This window comes from Branchiostoma floridae, chromosome 18 (genome assembly GCF_000003815.2).
Source record: "Branchiostoma floridae strain S238N-H82 chromosome 18, Bfl_VNyyK, whole genome shotgun sequence".
NCBI classification, from domain to species: domain Eukaryota; kingdom Metazoa; phylum Chordata; class Leptocardii; order Amphioxiformes; family Branchiostomatidae; genus Branchiostoma; species Branchiostoma floridae.
The window spans coordinates 12,314,347-12,339,652 of record NC_049996.1 but is presented as its reverse complement, the minus strand read 5'-3'; the positions used below and the strand labels follow the sequence as shown (position 1 = coordinate 12,339,652).

Sequence of the window (25,306 nt, the reverse complement as noted above, 5' to 3'; positions counted from 1 at the left end):
GGCTCAACCTATCAGCGCAGCAGTGGGATGCCCTGGAGGAGTTTGTCTTGATCCGCTTTCGGTCTGAAAAACTCTCGTAGACTCACGACCGCTTTCCCTCTGAACAGCTCCACGACGGCATATCGTTGGTTTCCCAGGTCGAATCGGCTGGGTAGGAACGTGCTCCCGTTACCGTTGTATGATGTGTGCTTGGCTGAAAATCCGCAAGCCAGGAGAACTGACGACACGCTGCTCATGTTGCGTTTGAGAGCGAGCCATTGCTCTGGGGCTAGAGCCAGCCCTTGTTTACCGGGCTTCCACACGTCTTTCCCGGGACAAGGTCGATAGAACCTCCGCACATTCACTAGCGGCATCCCCTTGAAACACCCGACTGTAACAAATACGTCTTCGCCAATAGAGAACCTGGCTTCAACTCCGTCGTTGATAACCTCCGACTTTCGGGGTCGTTTAACGGTCGGTGCTGTGTTGGTCGCGGGCCAAGTGTCTGGTACGTCTCCAGTTGGCGGCGTCCGGGCTCCGTCGTGACGGGGTGATGTCTTCGTCGCTGCGTCCATCTGTGGAGGTTTAGACAGCCCGGTGTACGCGGGCAGTGTCCTCCAATATTGGAGATCTTGCGGATAAATCACTGAGTCGTCCATGGCTCGTCGGGTTCTTGGTCGTCAGCGAGGCGGCGGAGATCCGTAGGTGCGCTAGATCGCGGCGGGTCTGCCTTATGAGGACCTCTTGCCCTGCCCCAACCAATTAGCGTGCGGCTCATTATTTCATGCAATTATGTAAATCAACATTACATCTAGCGTTGGCCAACCAGCGTACCCTACGTGGGCGTGTTTCAACATGTTCGGGCGTGTTCGGTGCAAAATCTACGTCACGATGATGCAAACGTGTGCAGTGAGAAGCCAACAGAGACACTGTACAAACGATGGATACGGTCAAGCCATCCGTCCCATCCACGTTGGCGTAACAACCAGTTTCCCGCATAGTCGCAAATCAACGGTGCTAACTCGGTCGAGATGGCGTCGGTATTTTTGTCATACCGTTCGTGCAAGTTGACACATACGAGGGTCTGCATGCTCTTTTCCGTAAGGCGTAGGCAGGCCTTTTAATTTCGCGTAATTCGTAGGGAAGCTATTTTATTTCACGTAATTCGTAGTGAGGATGGAAAATTTACCGTAAAGCGTAGCCAGTGCATTTCACGTAAAGCGTAATCTAGCCCAAAATTTTTACGTAAAACGTAATCTAGCCTAAAAATTACCCGTAAATCGTAGTCTGGCCTCCCAAATTTCGTAAGTCGAAGCGTAGGAAATTGCGTTTCAAAGGATCAAGATTTCAAAATTTTGCCGGACCTCCCTTGCGACTATTCGGTCATCGACATGGTAAAAATTGTATCGGTGGCCTCGCCCTCGAAAACCTTTTTGCTAATAGAAATGTCATTGAAGTTATAAATTAGCTTAGTCTGCCAGCAAAATTTGCCCATCAAATAAATTGCAGGAAATATCATTTTAGAGGGTCAAGATTTCAAAATTTTCATAGTCCTCCCTTGCGCCGCCTCGCGCCTTCGGCGCTCGAAATTCTGAAAATGATGTTGGGGGATGTGACGTGTCAAACTCAAACACCCTTTTTGCTGATAGAAATGTCATTTAACTCAGCTTGATAAAATAGCCAGAAAAACGTAGGAAATCGCGTTTCAGGGTGTCAGGATTTCACATTTCCCCGGACTTCCCTTGCGACACCTCGCCCCTTCGGCGCTCGGCATGGTAAAAAATCTGTTGGGTGGCTTACACTGAACCCCTGTGAATCTTTAATTAGATATGCCATTTAACTTAGCTTTACCTACCAGCGAAAATTTATCCACAAAATGCATGCGCAGGAAATGGTGTTTCAGAGAGTCAAAATTTCAAAATCTTCCCGGCGGGGCATGCCTCCGCCCTTGCCGAGTGTTGCCAGTCTTTCAGAATTTAGCGTAAACCGTTGGCGGCCTTTCTGAATTTAGCGTAAAGCGTTGCCAGCCTTCGGAATTTAACGTAAAACGTAGTCGACCGTCCTGAATTTAGCGTAAAGCGTTGTCAGGACCCCCCATGCAGACCCTCACATACGTCCGCGGCGAAAGACATTGCGATAACGAGTCGACCCCAGTTTAATCGTTCCTCTTGCAGTACTTTTTCGAGCACCGTTTTCAGCCCATCCCTCGCGTTGGGTACGTTATCCACGAAATTGTCTATAATCTTTTCATATTCCTCGTCCGCCGAGATCGTATCCACCCATTGTATTACTTTTACGTACTCCACCGAACTGGGAAGTCGCCGATGTTGGGGAAACAAGCCTGGGGCTTTGTGATATAGTAACTGGCGAAAGACGTCTGTTGTTTGTGCTTTCAGCGCATCCATTAGAGACTGATCTCAGCAGATTCAACCGATTGATTGACTTAGAGACTTAGAACCAGACCAAATAAGGGCATAATGTCTTTCACGATTAGAGAGGGGAGGTTCATTTGGGGTGGGGTGGGGTTGTCATAGTTACCTTACTCCGCCTGAATATATGATATCTAACCCCTGACCTGCCCCGCCTGAATACATAATATCTGACCTCTGACCTGCGCCTGAATAAATCATATCTGACCTCTGACCTGCTGCGCCTGAATAAATCATATCTGACCTCTGACCTGCTCCGCCGAATACATCATATTTGACCTCTGACCTGCTCCTTCTTGCTCCTGAATAATCATCGCAGCGTGTCCCTACTATACTACTGACCGGTGTGTCTATCATCTTCTCCTTACTCTTGTTTACACGTGCATTGTAGATACCTACTGCTGCCAGGGCGATGGTAGCGGACATGGCTGCCGAGACGACGATGATGATGACCAGCTGGGTGTTGTCTAACTCCACCAGAGTCTGACAAAAGACACACAATGCAAAGAATGTACATTGCATCATAGACAACAACTAAACTAAATAGATCAGGATTTGGTGTAAAGATACATTGAGTTGATGGCAGTACGCTTGTGAAAAAAGTAGTACGTAAGTTGTCCCAGACCAGATGAGGATGGGACTAGGTGAAGTGAAGTTGTTCATAAGACAAGCCATCCTTTCACAGAATGCAAAACTAACTATATAAAAGCATCGCCATAAAATTCCTACCACAGACTGTTCCATTGCTGCGGCTGTTCTTCCCCTCCCCGGTGGTTTCTCGGTCCCAGTAAAGTCTCCACAGGTCGGGAAGCCGTACGGCAGGGCGGGCAGCTTGTCCAGGGCCTCCGCGATGATCATGGACATCCCCTCTTTCATGTGAGTTGTTTGGTGACAGTGGAAGAGCCAGAAGCCCGGGTTGTTACTCCTATGGCAGTCGATATTATCAATATTAGTTCTTTTGTGATTCTTCTGTGGCGTATAAATTCAACATTTCAAATACATGCCCTAATGACTTAAGGTTATATACATGACTTAACATCTACTACTCAGGGAGTGATGGTAGCAACATATTTTTTGCTATAGCTTCCTTCACCTGTCAAAGCTGTCATTTGTACAGTCAGGCTTTAAAATGATGATCTATGACAGGATTATGCACTGAGGCGTCGCCAAAATTTAGTCTTCTTCAAGACAGTCATAGATAAAGAGTAACCACGAACCTGAACTCTATAACGGTGTACCCACGGGCGGGTATGACGACTGTATCCCTTGTGGGAGGTTTGTTGTAGTTCAAGTTCGGCCTTGCCACGTTCCAGGCAGCCATGTTGCATTTGTTGTCGTCTCCACAGTTAATATCATCGTTCTGAGTAATCCATCGTCCTACACATGATAGGGCATTAAGAAGAATAAATAGAAGGCAGCATTCTACCATGAAAGCTAAACAAAACTTCCTTTACCATTGATACAACGGAGGTTGATATTGTGCAGATTTCAGACTTATAATTGGTGAAAATTAGAAGAAAACTCACCCGTTGTTTCGTTGTACTCTGGAAATCCCATGGCCAGAACCCTGAAGTCGTAACCATGGAGATGAATGACGTGATGCCCTCCACTTCCGAATCCGAGGCTCATCAACACAAACCTGATGGTCTTCCCGAGTGGAATCTCTGTCGTGTAGGTACACGTACACCCGTCCGTCTCACAGGTGGCTTCGCAGGGGGTAATGTCATAGGGTGCCTTGAAGATCAGTGGCTTTTTTGGGGTGGCAAACTTACGACCGTTTACTGAGGAGCCAATCTGGTATCCGAAGTTGAAGAAGTACTCCTCAGTTTCTGACTCGTCCGGCATTGAATACTCTTCGGTGCTGTTCAGGTCTGAGACGTAGACACATTCCGTATTGCTGCCTGCAGGGAACGCCGGGAAAGGGCAGTTCAGAACTCGACACGGGCTGTTTTCGGTACAGTTTTGCATGTCTGAGTTCGGGTCTTCATCGGTAGGGTCGTTGTCATATGCCAGGATGGCTCTCACTTCTTGTAGTCGGTCCTCTGGTTCGACATCGGGCCCTTTTCCCGCCCACAGCGTCTGGGCACGGATCCAGTAGGTACCACTATTAGACGGATCACCGACTACTTCAAAGTCGTAAGACTCTCCTGGAAAGACGAGGATGGACTGAACCTGGACCGGTTCGACATCATGTCCGTCATTTGCCACGACCGTCATGCTGTGCGCGTCGATGGACACGCGGAAGGTGTACTCTGCGCCTGCGTTGATGAGGCGGAACCGTAAGGTTTCTCCCGGTGATATTTCAAACCTTGTTAGCGGCGCGGAGTTGTTGTTGTACCGACCACGGCCGTTGATGAGGGCCGATATGAATCTGACAGACGAAAGTTTGTTACCGTCAAAACTGAAGCCGCGATTTTGCCAAGGGACCTAGGATATGATAAGATTAAATCTTTAAATATTAAATATTATTGTCTAAAACTTACAATGTTTATGTCCCTTTATCACGCAGTCCCTCATTCGAAAAAAAAAAGACACGTCAGATAAATGATTAGTCCATGATCCAGTAAATAGGCATTGTTCTGCAGTGTTTTTTCAACAACAAACTTACAAAGAAGCGTCCGGGACCCCTGTGCTCCATAAAAGCACTGTCCACGTCAATGTTATTGAAGTCATCGTGCCACCAATCTTGCAGGAACATCGGTAGGGACGGAGTCGTCGGCATGCTGTAGAACAAGCAAAGGATGCATGTAAATCGGCAGCTTCAAGTTAACTCAAGGAGCAACTTCAGATCACCGTGTTAAATCTGTCTTGATTTATCATATAGAACGCTGTGATAGTACCCACCTGTTCTTGTGCACTATGAATGCCCCATACAGACCCTCTTCCTTCTGTGAGCCAAGATGACTGTGGTACCAGTGAGTCCCAGCAGGCTCCGCCTATTGTAATATGAATGCATATATGAGACACAGCTGCACTAAACATGACTTTCAGTACGACGTTTACAAGTGACGAATGATATTTTTAATGTCACGAAATGAAATGTTTAAAACTGTATTATGCATTGTTAATTGGTTCTCATAAGGCAACAGACATGCATATTGAAAATTGGAGACAGGAAATGAGATACCCTATTCTGGGACCTCTGACCTAACTTCCTGTCGCTGTCCCCGACGCGGCTAGCACATGTGTTTCATTGGAGACTCACCATAAACCTGTAGGTGAAGCTGTGCATGGGTAGGATGGGACACTGTGTGACGTAAGGCACCCCGTCCATATATGGCACACCGCGCATGTACATGCCATGGAAGTGGAGTGAAGTGGCTTCTCTGAGCAGGTTGTTGACGACGGTTACGACCACCTAATCGATAATGAATGGTGATGGCTATAACATATTAAAATTTCTCCATACTAGTTTGTGATTTATGGGGTTATCATCAGAAGTTTCGGTCAATAAAGACGAATGATATTGAAATGAAGGAAAAATTTTGATGTCTCGGAGCCCCGTCAATTTTGAAAGTTTTAGTTTTAGCTGTGAACCGACTTATAAGTATCATCAATCCAGTCAGCATTTACCTGCGCTCCTTCTATGACCTCCAGTGTGGGACCGGGGAACTGGTCGTTCACGACGATTACGTTTCGCTGCACTCCATCAGCTGTGATGGTCTCTTCCACAGGAACTATGGGTCCATCCATGTCGCCCTGAGAAAGCGAGTATTTGTCTTGCAGACTTCCATTTGTCAGAATCTCAATCTGGAGTGGTAACAGAAACGAATTATTGGTTTCAAATGTAAAAGAAAATGCAATGAGAATTTACAAAAAATAACGAGAATTTTCACAATACAAACAAAGCTGCTTAGAGGTAGCAACAACATTATACTCTATATAAGGAAACATGACATACCTGCTGAGTTAAACAAAATTCAAAATGGCGGCCTTACCCCATGGACTTCGCCGTCTCTTTCGGTGTGCGTCATTGTCCGTGCATAACGAACCACCAGGGTGAACTCGCACACGTCATCAGTACACCTCTGCGTAGTTGCCATAGTAACGCAGAGGCAAGGAAGAATGAAGGCATTGAGCAGATGCATGATTCCTCTGGGTTTGTGTCTATAAGAAAGTAAAAATCACTACATCACATGTACTACAGTAACTGAAAAAAGTTTGTAAGCATTTTTTCGCCTTCTCTCATTAGACTTGGAGTCAGCAGAAGATGCCATCCATAAAACTTACTAGTACTTGCTGTGGCCTTATGGAAATAAGTGGATTTTTTTATACAATGACTTTTGACTAAATCATCTGCAGTTTATCCAAGGACATTGTATACATGCCTTGCTATATTTCAGCACCACCTGCCGTTGTTTGTTTGACTGTTAACGTTGATTAATGCCTATATTGCACGCTTGCTGTCCTACAGAATCGTAGACGTCCTGTGAGTGGACACGCATTCTCGTGCTTACGGGTCATTTAGAACAGCAAAATATTAGTGTGTAAACACCTGTATGCGGTCCATCCTTTGTTGTTATTGTTGACATATCAACAAAGTAAGAATCTCCTATTCCAATTCCAATGGGTCTTGTTTCTCTAGCGCTGATTCCAGTCCCTTAAAGTGTGTAAGCGCAGAAAGGAGATCTTTCCCCGTTTGTATTACGTTATTTTTAGTTTAATGTTTCCAATCACCATCCTTAAACACTGCTTCACTAGGATATCACTATGTAGCTTATTGTAGCAACCCTGTATGGTGCCCTTATATCAGGTAACACAAGGGTAAACAAGTGACTGAATAAAATGGGCGTTGTATTGGCTGCGACACGGTTATTTAGCTTAGCAATACCTTCTGGTGGGAGGTTCTGTTTATCCATGGTTCTGCTTTGAGTTGATATGACTGCCGTGCCGTGCTATACTTAGTAATTCCACGTAGCGTCAAGCACGTTTGTACACATGCAGTGCTTAGATCAATAACATTTATAAGGCCATTACGGATGAGCGACGGCGGGGGGGGGGGGGTCCACCAGACCTGCAAACACTTTCATCATTCTTCAGAATCATGCCTCGTTAGTATTGAATTGTTGAATGATGTCCCTTTTTGTGGGAGATAGTAAAAAAAGCTTTTACTTTCCTCATGAAATTCAACATAGCAGAAAATCGCATACGTGTTACGGAGAAGTGACAGTAAGTAACTGGTTGTCCCAAACCCCCAGCGAGAACCATAGCCTACCGGGACTCAATATCAGGAACAGTCTACGACCAGACATACGCACCGCCCCAACTCTGGCTTCCTTTAAGAGACTCTTAAAGTAACAGAAACGACCTAAACGAACGGACTTATATCATGTTACAGCTCTCACTCTTATTTGTTTTACGTGTAAAAGTATGTGTATAGACTTAATAGTACTTTGAATGGTGTAAACTGTATTTGTAATGAAAAGCGACCGATTTGAGCTTCTCATGAATTAACAACGGCTCAAACAAACAGCAATCTTCGTGACTAATTTCTTCTGCTACGTTTCTAACTTAACATACGCCAGTTCAAGTGATACAGTTTGGAATCATTACATGAACTGATATGAGCTCGGACGACGTGTCGGTGAGCTCCAAATGGGCATTTTCGGTCAAAGTACTGGCTAAAGATTTCTAGCAGCTCGTCCCGTTGGGATTCAAACTTCCTTGTGATATCATCTGTGCACCAAAAGGGCAAATAGCACAATAACTTAATCTTTCTGGAATGACACACCGAGACCCTTCCAATTTGTGACGGGGCAGATATTCAGCAAAACATACGGTTTAAGTTCTGGCGATTTTGAAATTCCGCGAGCTCCGGCCGATTTGAATATGGCCGGCGTTCGCTTGAATTGTGACGCTAGCTTTGTAGTGTGATGCCGGCTTGACCACAACTTGCGGTCGCTTGCAATGTGACCACGACCTGACCACTCGATTCCACAGTTACACAAAAGCAAGTTTACCGTGAGAAGAAAGGGAAGAGAAACATTATGCCTACCTGTATAGTAATACTCCCAGCCTCCACTTGGTTTTGAAACGGTAATGTTACCAAGTGCAAATCTCTTTCAGTTAAGGCTCTGGCGTCGACGAAGCACAATGACCTAGATTTCCCCAAGATACATACCGATACACAAAGGTTTGGGCAAGCCGGTGGGAGCGTACACCTCGTTGATGACGTCACATCTGTATCCTGTATCCAATACGCCTATCGCTTCACGCTGCTGGAAACGTAAGAACGTCCTGGGGGGTAACATTGTAATACAACCTACCCTTAAAGGGGCCATACCCTCCCATCTACTCATGCTCTGAAACATTGAGGTTGTGACTTTCAGAAAAGGGGCAGTTAGAAAACGTTACGATTTTTTTCACTGTCAGAGAAATCTGATTGTGTACGCCGGCCATTGTTTGATCCCTACCGCCGCGCAGGTAGAATTTGTTCACCTGGTGTCCAGTGGTTTGTCGGTGGTCAGTACTTGAGGCCCTAGGGCCTGGTCACACACGACGTATGATCGCTTCACCACTTGTCTCTGGAAGGCGTTGACTTTCGCCTGTGACATGGAAACCAAGAATGGCTGATGATCTACAATTGGTCACTGAAAATAGGCCCTTTGATATACACTGGACTTCGAACGTAAAGTTAAGTAAGGTAAGGTTCAAACGTAAGGCTCAGTTATCCTGAAGTAAGAGAATGGGAAATTCTAAATAGAGTTTACTTTGGGAGAAGCACAGTGACATGTATCTGTTTACTTATCATCTGCTTTGTGCCTTTGGGGGTACGTTTTAGCCCTGTTTACATGTATATACGTCTCTGTTGTTGTTCTTTGGCTCGATATCTCCAAATACATACAAATTTAACAATATTTATTTTCCTCTTCCAAACTCTATACAACCATTATGCTCTCTCAATCGGTCGCCTATCCTTCCAAATCTTTAACAAAATGATTATTTTCTTTCCAAACACCTCCAAGGGCAAAAGAAATTTCCGATCTGTTTACTGTATAAAAATTGTGAAAAAAGAACGATAACTTAAGAAAGCCGCTGGACAAGAGATATCACAAGCTTAATTAAGACGATAGTAAATGATGCTGTATATAAATACATTTAATACAAAGAACATGATAGTAAATAATAAAATATACATTCCGTAATAGAGCACTGCAATACCAATTCTAATCGCTACTAGTATTCAAATGATGAATGAACACAATCATAAATGGGTTACAAATGATAAACTATGAAAATACAACTATACTTCTAAGTATCTGAACTATATTCTATATATATATTCATATAAATTTCGTCGTCTGTCAATACTTGGCAATGAAGCGGGCCGTTAAATATCTATATGTGACGACCCGCGTTTGTGCTGAAATTACAGCCACTTGTAGTGTTATGTTAGGTCATAGTAACGTTAACAACAAAGATGTTTGAAAATATCACAATTCTGGAAAGAAAAACGCACAACATTCTTCTTGATTTTATGCTCCCGGTAATACACAGTATCACTCGGTAATACCTCAATGAAACAAATCAAAACAATGCCATAAGTGAATCTTGAATAGAATGTTACAACTTAGTAAAATGTTATAAATACTAATGTACAACCTGTCATTTTCAATGTTAAAATGAAAATAACGGACCCTTTGAAAGATCTTTTGTTCCCCCCTCCCCCTTTCGCAAAAGATGGTATATTTGCTCAAACAGCGTCTTCTTGCAATGGCGTGGCACCATCTTGTCTCGGAACTGTGTCTTCCAGACCTCGTGGAGCGGCCGGCGGCGTTTCTAACATCTTCTCTTTGCTCTTGCTTACACGTGCATTGTAGATGCCGACTGCTGCCAGGGCGATGGTAGCAGACATGGCCGCCGAGATGACGATGATGATGACCAGCTGAGTGTGGTCCAACTCCACCTTAGTCTGATTACATGTGCAAAGAGCAAACAAAGAGTACAGCTAAAGCCAGACACAATCACCAATATGAACATTATAGATCAGTGAGGTTAACATTTTTTGTGTAAAATGAAAATTCTTGTGGGATGTAGGTGGCGACAGACCATTTAAAAAAGGGCTTCAGAAAGTATTTCAATACATAACAAAAGTCATCACGATCCGTCAACCCTTCTTTAATTGTTCTCCTTTGACGGCTCAAACAAAATTCTCTGTATATCCAACGCTACTATGGGGCTGAAACCTAGAGAATGCGCATGGCATGTCTAGAAGACGAGATATCAAAACTGGCAGCATTATCATTGAAATCCGCCCATGACGAGGTAATGAAAGCATCACTACTGGCTACTTACCACGGACTGTTCCATTGCTGCGACTGTTCTTCCCCTCCCCGGTGGTTTCTCGGTCCCAGTGAAGTCTCCACAGGTCGGGAAGCCGTACGGCAGGGCGGGCAGCTTGTCCAGGGCCTCCGCGATGATCATGGACATCCCCTCGTTCATGTGAGTTGTTTGGTGACAGTGGAAATACCAGAAGCCAGGGTTGTTGCTCCTATGGCAGTCGACATCATTGATAATTAAGTTTTCGTAAGATATGAACGTAACATTTAAAAAACAATGACTTAGAAGACTGTGCGACTTAACATCTAATGATAAGTACCACTTGGACGCTGCAAGATGTTGTTGCCACCTGTAAAAAGTTTGATTTTCTGCAGTCACACTTTGAAAGGTTAGTGTTAGAAAACTAGTACCTTCCTTCTGATCTAAAGACCAGGAGGAGGACATACACCCGCCTCTTAGGCCTCACCAAAAAGGCAAACTTCTTCGAGACGCAAATAGATGAAGAGTACCCACGAACCTGAACTCTATAACGGTGTATCCACGAGCGGGGATGACGACTGTGTCCCTGATGGGAGGTTTGTTGTAGTTCAAGTTCGGCCTTGTCACGTTCCAGGAAGCCATGTTGCATTTGTTGTCGTTCCCGCAGTCAATGTCAGCGTTCTGAGAGATCCAACGACCTACATGTCATAGGGCATCAGCAATGGTTAATAGAATGATGTTATCTTTTGCGACTAAAACATGTCATCCTAACCAAGAAATTATTCTTTTGTTACGACTGTCGGCAAATCTTTGTGCAAATAAACTCGGAGCCTCCTTCGCAGACTTTCGAGGCGGCGGTGTTTATTTTTGGGGAGCCCTGATTCAGAGTAAGGTTCTCTATGCCGAGGGCGGTAAAATTCCTGAAAAACTCCCTTCCCTGGCATAGAAAACCCCGAATCAGCGCTGCGCTCGCCCAAAAGCACTGCTGCTCCGAAAGTCTGCCAGGGAGGCTAAAAAACTCACCCGTTGTCTCGTTGTGGACCGGAAATCCCATGGCCAGAACCCTGAAGTCGTAACCATGGAGATGGATAAGATGATGTCCCTCACTTTCTACTCCGAGGTCCATCAACACAAACCTGATGGTCTTGCCGAGTGGAATCTCCACCATGTAGGTACACTTACACCCGTCCGTCTCACAGGTGGCTTCGCAGGGGGTAATGTCATAGGGTGCCTTGAAAATCAGTGGCTTTTTCGGAGTGTCAAACTTTCGACCGTTTACTGAGGAGCCTATTTGGTATCCGAAGTTGAAGAAGTACTCTTCAGTTTCTGACTCGTCCGACATTGAATACTCTTCGGTGCTGTTCAGGTCTGAGACGTAGATACATTCCGTATTGCTGCCTGCAGGGAACGCCGGGAAAGGGCAGTTCAGAACTCGACACGGGCTGTTTTCGGTGCAGGTTTGCATGGCTGAGTTCGGGTCTTCATCGGTAGGAGCGTTGTCATATGCCAGGATGGCTCTCACTTCTTGCAGTCGGTCCTCTGGCTCGACATCGGGCCCTTTTCCCGCCCACAGCGTCTGGGCACGGATCCAGTAGGTACCACTATTAGACGGATCGCCGACTACTTCAAAGTCGTAAGACTCTCCTGGAAAGACGAGGATGGACTGAACATGGACCGGCTCGACGTCATGTCCGTCATTTGCCACGACCGTCATGCTGTGCGCGTCGATGGACACGCGGAAGGTGTACTCTGCGCCTGCGTTGATGAGGCGGAACCGTAAGGTTTCTCCCGATGATATTTCAAACCTTGTTAGCGGCGCGGAGTTATTGTTGTACCGACCACGGCCGTTGATGAGGGCCGATTTGAAGTTGAGAGCCGTCAGTTCGGTACCTTCAAAACTGAAGCCACGCTCCTGCCAGGGGCCCTAGGATATGATAAGAACGAATGTCCAATGATCACCAACAACAAAGTACATCCAGTCAGACGAGCAGTCATTGCAATTTTCTATCCATAGAGCAAGAAAGCAAACACGAAATCATTACAACAAGTTCTGCGAAAGTTTACCTCATCTGAAAAGTATGATTGTAAGATAAGACTTGGTGATAGGACATCGTAATATACATCATATTGCACCGCATCGGTTTTATCTCAGTCACTTTCGCTTCTTCTACTGTTTATTAACAACAAACTTACAAAGAAGCGCCCAGGACCCCTGTGCTCCATATAAGCGCTGTCCACGTCAATAGTATTGAAGTCATCATGCCACCAATCTTGCAGGAACATCGGTAGGGACGGAGTCGTCGGTATGCTGTAATGTAAAACCAAAGGTTAACAAGAATGTCGGCAGTTTCAGGCTGTCTCAATGAGAAATGACTGGGCAAAGAATGTATCAAACTATCCTTCCGGTGTGCCGTATAGAACGCTATATACCTACCTGTTCTTATGCACTATGAATGCCCCATACAGACCATCTTCCTTCTGTGAGCCAAGATGACTGTGGTACCAGTGGGTACCAGCGGGCTCCGCCTGTAGTATAGAATCAGAAAATCACACTTAGCATCTTAGACTGCGGCAACAAGTGTAAACAACTCTGTACGACTTCTACAAGTCTAGTGTCCTTTACGATATATACGCGTCCTCTCTTCATGTAGTACTGGTGTTTATATCGAGACTTACCTTAAACCTGTAGGTGAAGCTGTGCATGGGTAGGATGGGACACTGTGTGACGTAAGGCACCCCGTCCATATATGGCACACCGCGCATGTACATGCCGTGGAAGTGGAGTGAGGTGGCTTCTCTGAGCAGCTCGTTGACGACGGTTACAACCACCTAATAGGGAGTCAATGGAACATGGTCGTCAAGCATCAATATTTATCCATGTGCAAGTTTGCGATTATTGTGTACATCAGGAGAAAGTCAGCTCAGTGGTCCATATAAACATTGGTGATAACGTGTTAGTAAAATTTTGTGAAAAACTTTTCCACGGATTGAACTGCGGATACCCAGGGATATGCATTATTGGGTAATATGTCAAAGATGGTGTCCCTATCATATAAACAGGTCTTGTCTTGACCATGCTTGATACTAGTACACTGTCCAGACATGTCTTGTTTATGTCTCAACTTTAAATTCAACTTAAGACATATTACCTACAATGAACTTTCGCTGTGTATGCTCAACTTTGTCTTTGACATATTACACACAATGAACTTTTCTGTGTAGGCGAAGCTTAATCAGCAGTAAAGAGACTTAAATAGGTATCATCATCACAGTCAGCATTTACCTGCGCTCCTTCCATGACCTCCAATGTAGGACCGGGGAACTGGTCGTTCACGAGGATTACGTTTCGCTGCACTCCATCAGCTGTGATGGTCTCATTCACAGGAACTATGGGTCCGTCCATGTCTCCCTGAGAAAGCGAGTATTTGTCTTGCAGACTTCCGTTTGCCAGAATCTCAATCTGGAGTGGTAACAAAAACGAATTATTGGTTTCTATGATGTAAAAGAAAATACAGTGAGAATTTTAGAATCCTACTAGACTTCTTTAAGAATAAAAAACAATCTGGTTGGAGGCTGCAACAACATTATACTATATATATATCGACATACAGGCTTCTGGCTTGAGAAAACGAGTAAACGTTCTGCAGGCTTCCGTTTGTCAGATTGTCGATCTGGACCATTTGTGAATACTTAGCTATTGGTCAGTTCACGGTTCAAACTGCGCTTGCGCGGTAAGGTGCATTGTGGGTAACGGTCAAAAGTGATGGCCCATATCTTGCAAACAGGTACGTTATGTCTTTCAAACATATCCAGACGTATTTTGTTTATATCTCAGGGGCCATCAACTTTGACATTTTACCCACAATGCGTCTCCCTGTGCTTACACATGTACATGACCAGTTTATTGCATTTTTTAGATAGAAGAACAAGCTGGTTAGAGTTTATCCTAACAGTGTTAAAACACACTTGACACTAGCTGCCTTGGTCGACTCAAACTCTAGGCTCAAGAAAATCATAACATACATGTATCTACCAGAGGTAAATTTCAAGATGGCGGCCTTACCCCGTGGACACTGCCGTCAGCATTACCGGTGTGCGTCATTGTCCGTGCGTAACGAACCACCAGGGTGAACTCACATACGTCATCAGTGCACCTCTGCGTCGTTGCCATAGTAACGCAGAGGCAAGCAAGAACGAAGGCATGGAGCAGATTCATGATTCCTTTAGGATTCTGCCTGAAAAAATACGAGATTTTCAACTTTGTATTTTGGTTCAGACAGTTTGAAAATATTGAGCGAATCGGTCTAAAATTCTAGTAAGTCAAATTTTAGTATATAGTAGAGTGGACTAATTCCTCAGTTAACCGACATCTATCGCACCGCAGTCATCCCTCAGTAAGACATCTGGAGCCCCATAGTTCAAGTTTCCGAACCTTTATTCAGCCTGCCAAAACGGTTTCGTTGCATACAACTTCTTCAGTGGCTTAATGACACAAGTTCGTGAAGCTAGCACTTATATAGCTTTCCAGTGGTATCTGTCTAGTGCATACCACCCTAGTACATGGTGCCCTACGTATGCGTTGGCTGTCAAACTTGATTAATGCCTGTTTTGCATGCCGTTTCGCATCCTCTCGTGTATACGGCTCATTTAGAACAGCCAAACATTGGCGTCTATACCTCGGGTGTTTAGAGTTCTTTTGTTGTTCTCGTTGTTGATATGTACACAAAGCAAGAATCTCAAGGACGGGTATTGGACTTTGAGTCCACTCCTTCAAGCGTAGGAGGTTTTATGTTTCCATCCTGTCTACTTGCACACCGTTGGATATCACTACGTAGGTTTTTGAAGCTACTTTGACAGACTCTCTTTACACGAAGTTTTTCTGATTGTTGGAATATCGTCATGTTAACACCTGTATGCGGTCGACTCTTTGTTCTCGTTGTTGACATACAAAGAATAAATCCCCCATCGACAAGCCTGGAAAGGGCTTGGCCCTGCTATGGCGCTTTTTAGTATGACGTTGCTGCACTAGTCTTGAATATCACAACGTGGTGTATTGTAGCAACCTAGCTTGAATGGGGCTCTCATATCAAGTAACACGCGGTGTAATAAGTCAGGGAATAAGAAGGGCGTTGGCTGCGAAACTTTATTTTATTTACAAGTAGTGCATTTATGTGGGGGTTATGACTATGCTTTACGTCAAATTGCTGTCATGCTCTGCTATATCCCATGTTATGCCAAGCACGTTTGCATACAGACAGCGATTTAATCAGTAACTGTAAGCTTTAAAGGCAATTGCAATGTAGCGATGGTGGGGGGGGGGGTGTCACCAAACTTGACAAGCTGCTAACACTTCAATAATTCTATCATACATGATTAGTATCAAAGTGCAACACATTGAATTTGGAATTGTTTTCTTAGGTTTTTGCGGTAAATAACTTAGCGGCTTTTGCGTTTTACTTTTCGTTTAGGATGCAAAAACACGTAGCGAAAAAAGCACAAGACCCCCCCCCTTTATTTATGACTTAAATATGTGCTACGTTATGTGTCAATATCAAGTTGGACATACACCGAGCTTCGAGTGATCACAGGTGCGGACTATCATGTCACAGCCGTTACATTTTGAACGTAAGGGCCCATAATTCAACTGTTTGGTACCTGGAAAGACGTTGTCACAGAGTAGGAAACTAGCTCGCTCAACGAGACTGTGACTTTAAATGGACTTCACCACAAGTTGTATCCTCACACTTGACTCTATAGTTACACAAAAGCAAGGGTACTTTAGGGAGAAAGAGAAGCATTGCGCATACCTGTGGTCTAAGCCTCTCAGCAACCACCTGTCTGGAAACGGTACAGTTACTGGTATTTAGTGAAAACCTCTCTGTTCTGGTGAGGACGAAGCACAATGGCCAAGTTCCCCCGGGCGACCTTAGACACATACGGGAGTACAAAGGCATGGGCACGCCGAGGTAGCGTACACCTTGGAGATGACGTCACACTTGTATCATGTTTCCATACGCCTATCATCCCCGGGCACCTGTACTCGGTTCACCGCACAATATCCCCAGTACATTGCTGTAGAATTGAACTGATTCGTGTAACGCGCTAGCCCGCAAATACCTGGTGAAGCTGGTGTGTTACGCCGAACGGTGGTTATACCGGCTATATAGATACAGATACAGCTACCTCGCAAGTAACTGCACGTTAGGTGCTTGTTTAACGAAATACTTATTCTCTTTTTAGCTGTCTGCAAGATATCATGATCAAATCTGAATACAGCGAAGTAATGAGGGGCAGAGACGATTAAATAGCCTATCCAGTGTTTATTAAAGATAAATAAGCGCGATGATATCAACCAAAAAATTTCTTGCTGTGGCTTTATTTGGAAATTAGGCGTAAGAAAAGTTACATGTATGTGTGTGCCGTCCGTTTTGCACTTTCTTGGTACATCGCTTTTGTCCTTGAATAAGAATATTGTTAAATTTGCATTTATTATGAGAATATTCGAGCACAATAGCAACAACAACAACACAAACACATATATTGTGTCGGAATTCTCAAAACACATGCAAAATTAACAATATTCCATTTCTCATGATACATGAAAATTTAACGATATTCCATTTTTTATCTTAGCAATCTCTACACAATGAGTTTGCTCTCTTAATAATTCGTCTATCTTTTCAGATGTGTTTAGAACACGTCCCAACGCAAAAGAAATTGCCAGTCTTTTCATAATTCTGTCAATGATACACTAAAATACAATTATAGTTCTTCTAAATATCTCAACTCATAAATCCGCTAGCTGTATTCATGGGTAAGTACGTCGACCGATGATGATGATGATTCATGTTTTCAATTTAATGTTAGTTCATAGTAACGTTATCATAAGATACTTTTGAGCATGTAAAACAACTAATAGCCAAACGGTATTCTTATCAAGCTAACAGGCCTTAAGGCCCACATGGGGAAGATCTTACTAATCTTAATTTGCTAAGAACTATTCTATGATGGATGATCGCCAATATCATAGTACACTAATGTTTAACTTATCTTTGATATGTTGACTTAAATTGTACAGCAATGACTCACATCAACGCAACACCGTATTAAATCTAGATCTAAAATGTTATAACAATACTATATTACTTTAAAATGCTACAGTCATAAAACTGTATTATAACTGGGAAAGGTCGTATAACAGGAAAAAATCAAACATAACAATTCTTAAATTTTATGATTTTTACAACTCATTAATTGAAAATACGGTGACACTTTATTGTAGATTGTGTGTTAGGACCTTCTGTGCCTCCTCCTTGCGCAATGTCACATTTGTTCAAACAGCGTGTTCAACAGCATCTACCTGCAATGGCAAGGCCCACTAGTCTCCCATTGTTACTGTGTCTTCCAGATCTTGCGGAACAGCCGGCGGCGTTTCTATCATCATCTTCTTGCTCTTGTTTACACGTGCATTGTAGAAGCTGACTGCCATAACGGCGATGGTAGCAGACAGGGCTGCCGAGACGACGATGATGATGATCAGCTCGGGATGCTCCAACTCGACCAGAGTCTGGTAAGGACACAAAAAGCACAGAATAAATCTGAAGAAAAGATCTTAAGAATAGATACAAATATCATCAATGTGTGGATCAACTGCCTGGTAAGGACACAAAAAGCACAGAATACATCTGAAGAAGAGATCTAAAGAATAGATACAAAGATCATCAATGTGTAGATCAACTGTCTGGCAAAGACAAAAATAGCAAATAATACTTCATAACAAGGGACAAATTAAAGAACTGGAATTTTAGATCAGTGAGGTTACAGTGTTTGATGTAAAATGTAGGCCTACTTGAAGCAGGTGGTGGCAGAACTTTTGTAAAGAGATGTACGGTTTAGAGACTCATCATCATTTAAAAACAATGCAAAACCGAAAGCATCACCCTTGAATCCTGACTACGTACCACGGACTTCGCCGTTGAGGCATCTGTTGTTGTTTCACCGCTGCCTCCCCCTGGTGGTTTCTCGGTCCCAGTAAAGTCTCCACAGGTCGGGAAGCCGTACGGCAGGGCGGGCAGCTTGTCCAGGGCCTCCGCGATGATCATGGACATCCCTCCGGTTCGGTGAGTTGTTTGATGACAGTGGAAGGCCCAGAAGCCAGGATTGTTGCTCCTGTGGCAGTCGATATCATCAATGTGCTTGTGGATACTTTTATGGGATATGAATCTACCATCCTAAAAGAAGACTTGTGCAAAACTGCGGCAGTATCTAAGACCTGGTGTAAGGTCTGTGTAGACATTTAACATATTTTGCTTAGAAAGTGAGTGCCATATATCATTGTTAGCTTTTGTCAACTGTAAAAGGTTCAACTTCTGTGTTCCATATCAGAAACTCTGATTCTAATAGAACACTATTCTAATTGAATGTAGGGAGAGCATGCAGTCTTGCCTTCTATTCCATAAAAGATGGTTTCTTGTCATGTCAAAGAACTCATGGCTTCTTGTCAGAAGTAGATAAAGAGTACCCACGAACCTGAACTCTATCACAGTGTATCCAAGAGCGGGGACGACGACTGTGTCCCTGATGGGAGGTTTGTTGTAGTTCATGTTCGGCCTCTTTACGTTCCAGGAAGCCATCCTGCATCTCCTGTCGTTCCCACAGTCAATGTCAGTGTTCGGAGCGAGCAAGCGCCCTAAATCACAGTGCAACAAGGAGGCCAATCAACAACAAGAAAAACGCTCTAGACGTTTTACCATTCAAACCCCGGAAGCTTTCTTTCTATGAATATGATATAAATGCCAGAAGAAATACCATATTTATCAGACGAGAAATTTTGCTACAATTTTTCCTTCCGCATGGTTCAATATTGCAATGTCTCTTCTAAATTCATTGATATACATTCAATGTTGTGATATCTTCTACAATGTTTCTTCCTTCGAGTTTGTCTTAATAAAGTTCGTGTTCCTGATCAATTTTATTACTTGGACGCGGACATCATTTCATTACCGAGCCTAGTGTAAACAATGTAAATAGTCCTCTTGGAGTAAGTGGAGAGAAAACTCACCCGTTGTTTTGTTGTAGTCTGGAAATCCCATGGCCAGAACCCTGAAGTCGTAACCATGGAGATGGAAGGGGTGATGCCCGTTTATCAACACAAACCTGATGGTCTTCCCGGGTGGAATCTCCACCATGTAGGTACACGTACACATGTCCATCTCACAGGTGGCTTCGCAGGGGGTAATGTCATAGGGTGCTTTGAAGATCAGTGGCTTTTTCGGGGTGGCAAACCTACGACCGTTTACTGTGGAGCCACCAACGAAGGTGAAGAAGTACTCTTCAGTTTCTGACTCGTCCGGTATTGTGTACTCTTCGGTGCTGTTCAGGTCTGAGACGTAGACACATTCCGTATTGCTGCCTGCAGGGAACGCCGGGAAAGGGCAGTTCAGAACTCGACACGGGCTGTTTTCGGTGCAGGTTTGCATCGCTGAGTTCGGGTCTTCATCGGTAGGGCTGTTGGCATGTGCCAGGATGGCTCTCACTTCTTGTAGTCGGTCCTCTGGCTCGACATCGGGCCCTTTTCCCGCCAACAGCGTCTGGGCACGGATCCAGTAGGTACCACTATTAGACGGATCGCCGACTACTTCAAAGTCGTAAGACTCTCCTGGAAAGACGAGGATGGACTGAACCTGGACCGGCTCGACATCATGTCCGTCATTTGCCACGACCGTCATGCTGTGCGCGTCGATGGACACGCGGAAGGTGTACTCTGCGCCTACGTGGATGAGGCGGAACCGTAAGGTTTCTCCCGATGATATTTCAAACCTTGTTAGCGGCGCGGAGTTGTTGTTGTACCGACCACGGCCGTTGATGAGGGCCGATTCGAAGTTGTAATTCGACAGGTCTTCACCGTCAAAGCTGTATCCACGATCTTTTGGGTGAACCTAGGATTTAAACAATAAGATTATAAGATTGAATGTCTAGTCATCATCAACGATAAAGGTCAAATATTGCCGGACCTGCGACCGAACGTTCCATTTTTGAGAGCAAGAAAATATGGTAGTTGTTGAACACTTGCATTCCTTACGTCTTTTTGTATGACGTGTGAAAATCACCCATTTGTAAAAAGAGAGATGGTTGTAAGAATCCTACTTGTCATAGCTGATTGCTTTCTACATCATTCTTATTCAATGTGTTTGTTTTTTTCAACAGCACACTTACAATGAAGCGCCCAGGACCCTTGGCGAACACGTCCATATCATCGAAGTCATCGTGCCACCAATCTTGCAGGAACATAGGTAGGGATGGGGTCGTCGGCATGCTGTAGAACACACATTGGCAGCATGAAGTTCAGCAGTTTCAGCCCATCCTCCTACGCCCGGTCCCCAACAGCTGACTACCTGTTGGGGCCCTGCTGTCTGAAGGCCCACCAGCGGTTACTGTGAACGTCGCCTCAAACCAGCTGTCAGCCAATCAGAGAATGGGCCTTTCTTGGCCTTTCTGTTTTCGAAAGGGATCTAGCAAAGGTCGCCGGGAAGCTATCAGCCAATCATGTTACGTCTTACATAGCTCCAACCTCCTACGCCCGGTCCCCAACGGCTGAAAGCCCATATAAGGGTAAGCTCATTGATATTTATAGGCAGGGCGGTCAGTAACTGATCTGAGTGCTCCAGACAGCAGTGGTGACCACAAGGAGTTTCGACACGATTGTGGTCCCTCTGCGTAGGAGAATGTTTCAGCCTGACTCATGGGAAAAACTGCAGATCTGGCCTAAATTCAATCTCAGTACCTCCTGGTTTATCACATAGAACTGTTGAATGGTACCTACCTGTTCTTGTGCACTATGAACGCCCCATACAGACCGTCGTCCTTTTGTGAGCCAAGATGACTGTGGTACCAGTGGGTCCCAGCAGGCTCCGCCTATTGTGATATACAAAAAGAAATATAGCTGTATCAAGCGTAAATAACTCTATACCACATTTACAAGTGTCATGTATGTGTTTCCTATGAGTTATACTCATCTTCTAGCATGAAATTCTGTTGATATAATACTGGTGTTTTTATGGAGACTTACCTTAAACCTGTAGGTGAAGCTTTGCATGGGTAGGATGGGGCATTGTGTGACGTAAGGCACCCCGTCCATATGTGGCACACCGCGCATGTACATGCCGTGGAAGTGGAGTGAGGTGGCTTCTTTGAGCAGCTTGTTGACGACGGTTACAACCATCTAATCGGGAATAGAGGTGGGTTACCGTGGGTATTACACATCAAAATACAGCATGTTCAAATCATGTGCACGTGGATATGTTCAAAATTAGCACAATGGTCAATTAATGCATTGGGTTTCAGACAGTTATTAGAGTTAAATTGAAGGCAAAAGTTAGGAATCATCAACCTTATCATTTATATCGTTGTTTACCTGCGCTCCTTCCATGACCTCCAATGTAGGACCGGGGAACTGGTCGTTCACGAGAATTACGTTTCGCTGCACTCCATCAGCCGTGATGGCCTCCTCTACAGAAACTATGGACCCGTCCATCCTCTGCAGGCTCCCGTTTGGTAGAATCTTGACCTGCAATGTTGAAAAATATGAAACTATTAGTTGCTAATACTGTAAAAGCCTTGAGGTTAAAACAAACTGGTTAGAGTTTGCGGAAATTTGGTTGTATCAAACATAACACACTTTAATTAAAACAGTCTGATAGACTTATGAAAATCATAACATCCAATACAAGAGGCAATGAAAATCAAAATGGCGGCCTTACCCCGTGCACTTTGCCGTCCCTATCGGTATACGTCATGGTCCTTGCGTAACGAACCACCAGGGTGAACTCACATACGTCATCAGTACACCTCTGCGTAGTTGCCATAGTAACGCAGAGGCAAACAAGAGAAAAGACATGGAGCAGATTCATGGTTCCGTTGGTACTCCACCTGAAAGAAAGAACTGAAATAACTTTTCAATCATGATTTTGCGTGCAAGAAGTATGCAAAAATTTTGTTTAGCTTCTGAGACTCTATCTGAAACTCCCCAAGCACCTAGCCTGTGTTAACGTAATCTCTCGCTGGCTGGGGTTAATGACCCCTCCTAGGCCGGCGTCAATTGTAGGACTGGCCGCTAGGAGCGCGATTTTAGTCGGGCTACCAAAACACCGGGCCACAGGCTTGACGTCACCATCCGAAATGACGAATGCAGCCCCTTACACCATTCCTGGAATTAAAACCAGACTCACGGATCCAAGGAGTTCAATCCACATGGATACAGATAACCTGTTCTTAGACTATTTCACCTTCAGTCAGACAATGTACCACACAATCACAGTGCTGTTAGCTGCAAAGGCTCAGATACTCCATCTACCGTTTTGAGCCAAACTACAGTCAGTTCTGGTCACAAGAGGGTTTGTAAAGATACATGGAAACAAGGCCTGATAAAAGAACGTAGACACCAGAAAGTCACTACGGTCTGGTTGATGCCCATGCAAAGAAAATAGGCGGTTGCGCACCTCAAATTTGAAAGTTCCTTACAAAGCAAATCATTCACCACAGTTCACTGGATGACTTCCGTACTGCTTTTCAGCGCACCTGAAGCGTGTAACTTGTGAGACGTACTGCAATTCACAAGCTATGACATGTTAGGTGGCCTTTAAACTAAAGAATTGTTTTCTTACGTCGATGAAGATTAGATCTCCAGATTAAAAGACACGAAAGATAACAGTTCCCTTACATAAACAACTGGATACATTTTCCAAAATAAATTCAGCTGCTTGTAAAACAGTAATCATTGTTTCCTTAGCCCCGCAAATAGTTTCTTTGGGTTTCTAAATGAATTCAACAGAGTTTACTTAGTTAAACAACATAAGCAGAGAAAAATGTTGTATGGCCAAGTAAGCTACGTATATTGAAATGTTCATTTAGCTGCTTCCAACATGTCTAATGTTTACATATGACTAGTAATGAGAGACGCAAACGATTAGATGCCTAACTCAGGTTAAACTAAACAATGTACAGACCTTCGCTATACTGGACCCCGATATAAATCCTCTGTCACACATACAGGACCTTCCCACGACTTTTCTCCCGACTACTCCCCAACCGAGGTTGGAGCATGGTTGGAAATAGTCTGCAATCCACTATATTTTAGCGCAATTAAACTCCTTCAAGCACTTTATAGTAGGGTATGACTTTCCCGTGTAGTTTTTCAAAATGTATAGTAGGATGACACAGACTACCTTTAGCTATCTACGCCGACCAACTTGTAACAAAAAATGACTTGACTCAAGACTCACTTCAAAATGTCTGGAGAAGGCCGGGAAGTCATCATGGTCGGCTTAGTGTGACAAGGGCTTAGTCGACATGCCTCGCCTTTATACAGGTCAATATATAGTACTGTACATTGTATCATTACCAGACTAACTAGTCACTGCTCATTTTCATGGACAGCCGGGATTAGTCTTTTCTAGACATATATATATATACCACAAGCCAATGCTACAGCTACGTATGAGGGAAGATTTAAACGCACGAGGTTCCTCAATCCGTGGGACAGAAGGGTCAGAGAGCAAGTTCACTTAAATGTCGACAATATCAACGACTTTTCAAACCACATAACCTGTTCTATTTCACCTTCAGTCATACTCTGTACGACACAATCAAAGTATTGGGGTTGCAAAGACTTGGATACTCCATCTACCCTTTTGAGACATTACACAATCATGTCTGGTAATAATAACAGATTTTGTTAAGATAGACCTGGCCTGATGAGAGTATGTACCCACCGGACGGGCACTAGGGTCTAGTTGATGTACCGATAGCCTGGTAACCGTATTATAGCTCCCAAGTCTTTTCTGTTCACTCTGCAAATATTTCACAGAGACTGGGGAGCTAACATACGCGAGCTTTAACACGATTGGATACCAGACTACAATTGATATCCATGTAAAGACATAAGGGGGTTGCCTACCTCAAATTTGTAGAACGGATGGAAGTTCTAAGCAAAGCCAATCTTTGACCACCGTCAGCGCACTGGACGACGTGCGTTCTTCTACTGAATGGTGTAACTTGTAAGACTGCAAATCCCACGCTATGACGCGTTACGTTGCTTTTAGACAAAGACTGGTTTTCATAGCACCGTAAATAATTTCATCAGGTTGCTGAATCAATTCAACATAGTTTTCTCAGCTAACCAACATACGCAGAGGAAAAGAGCAAAGCTATTTACCTAAGAAAACTAGTTGTTGAAATCTTCTCTTTAATGGCTGTCTATATCATACCTGTCTACGTAGTCTATCCTCTGCTTTTGGTGCCAATACTCAGGTTAAAGCAAACTTTGTACACAACTTAGTGTTATTGTACCGCGACTATAAAGCCCCTGTCACACATTCAGGACTTTCCCACGACTTTGCTCCCGACCACTCCCCAAACAAGGTCGGCGCTGGGTTGGGAGTAGCCTTAAAATTCATCCTAATTCTAGCTATGGTGAACTCTTAAATCATCTAAAACAGCTAGCAGATTATTGCTGGACTGAGCAGAGCACTTTGGACCAATGCGTGAAGTCGCGTGGCGCAGCGGCGGCATTTGTGCCTCGTGACCGCCATACCCTCCATTGTCATCGTATATGGAGAATCCTAATAAATAAGTAAATAATG

General features: G+C 44.1%; 2 protein-coding genes across 2 annotated transcripts; both read right to left on the bottom strand.

Moving 5' to 3' along the window:
- Positions 1-2,090: 2,090 nt before the first annotated feature.
- On the bottom strand, positions 2,091-15,149 carry LOC118405417. Its single transcript, XM_035804916.1, has 22 exons — positions 15,036-15,149; positions 14,731-14,902; positions 13,951-14,127; positions 13,344-13,496; positions 13,102-13,193; positions 12,861-12,975; positions 11,691-12,591; positions 11,206-11,365; positions 10,704-10,899; positions 10,105-10,320; positions 8,847-8,953; positions 8,530-8,645; positions 8,027-8,084; positions 6,347-6,515; positions 5,982-6,158; positions 5,614-5,766; positions 5,253-5,344; positions 5,017-5,131; positions 3,935-4,835; positions 3,626-3,785; positions 3,138-3,333; positions 2,091-2,891 (listed from the first exon to the last, which is right to left on the bottom strand). Coding segments are annotated over exons 1-22 (4,806 nt in total). The 5' UTR covers positions 15,038-15,149; the 3' UTR covers positions 2,091-2,513.
- A 1,823-nt stretch (positions 15,150-16,972) lies between these two features.
- LOC118405672 (L-ascorbate oxidase-like) lies at positions 16,973-25,238 on the bottom strand. The gene is made up of 10 exons (XM_035805273.1): positions 24,622-25,238; positions 22,427-22,595; positions 22,081-22,233; positions 21,736-21,888; positions 21,490-21,581; positions 20,883-20,982; positions 19,729-20,605; positions 19,197-19,356; positions 18,629-18,836; positions 16,973-18,234 (listed from the first exon to the last, which is right to left on the bottom strand). The coding sequence occupies exons 2-10, from the start codon at positions 22,574-22,576 to the stop codon at positions 18,046-18,048; spliced, it is 2,082 nt and encodes a 693-aa protein (XP_035661166.1). The 5' UTR covers positions 22,577-22,595; positions 24,622-25,238; the 3' UTR covers positions 16,973-18,045.
- Positions 25,239-25,306: the final 68 nt, after the last annotated feature.

Bases quoted from the DNA above. Each gene is read 5' to 3' on its own strand.
- LOC118405417 (XM_035804916.1), bottom strand. The intron at 8,646-8,846 runs GTGAACAAATTC...GTTACCCCCCAG, and splicing joins GACAAACCACTGGACACCAG to GACGTTCTTACGTTTCCAGC. The intron at 2,892-3,137 runs GTAGGAATTTTA...GTCTTTTGTCAG, and splicing joins CAGCAATGGAACAGTCTGTG to ACTCTGGTGGAGTTAGACAA.
- LOC118405672 (XM_035805273.1), bottom strand. From the start codon at position 22,576: ATGAATCTGCTCCATGTCTTTTCTCTTGTTTGCCTCTGCGTTACTATG. The intron at 19,357-19,728 runs GTGAGTTTTCTC...ACTGTGATTTAG, and splicing joins AGACTACAACAAAACAACGG to GGCGCTTGCTCGCTCCGAAC. The intron at 18,837-19,196 runs GTTCGTGGGTAC...CGACTGCCACAG, and splicing joins TACACTGTGATAGAGTTCAG to GAGCAACAATCCTGGCTTCT.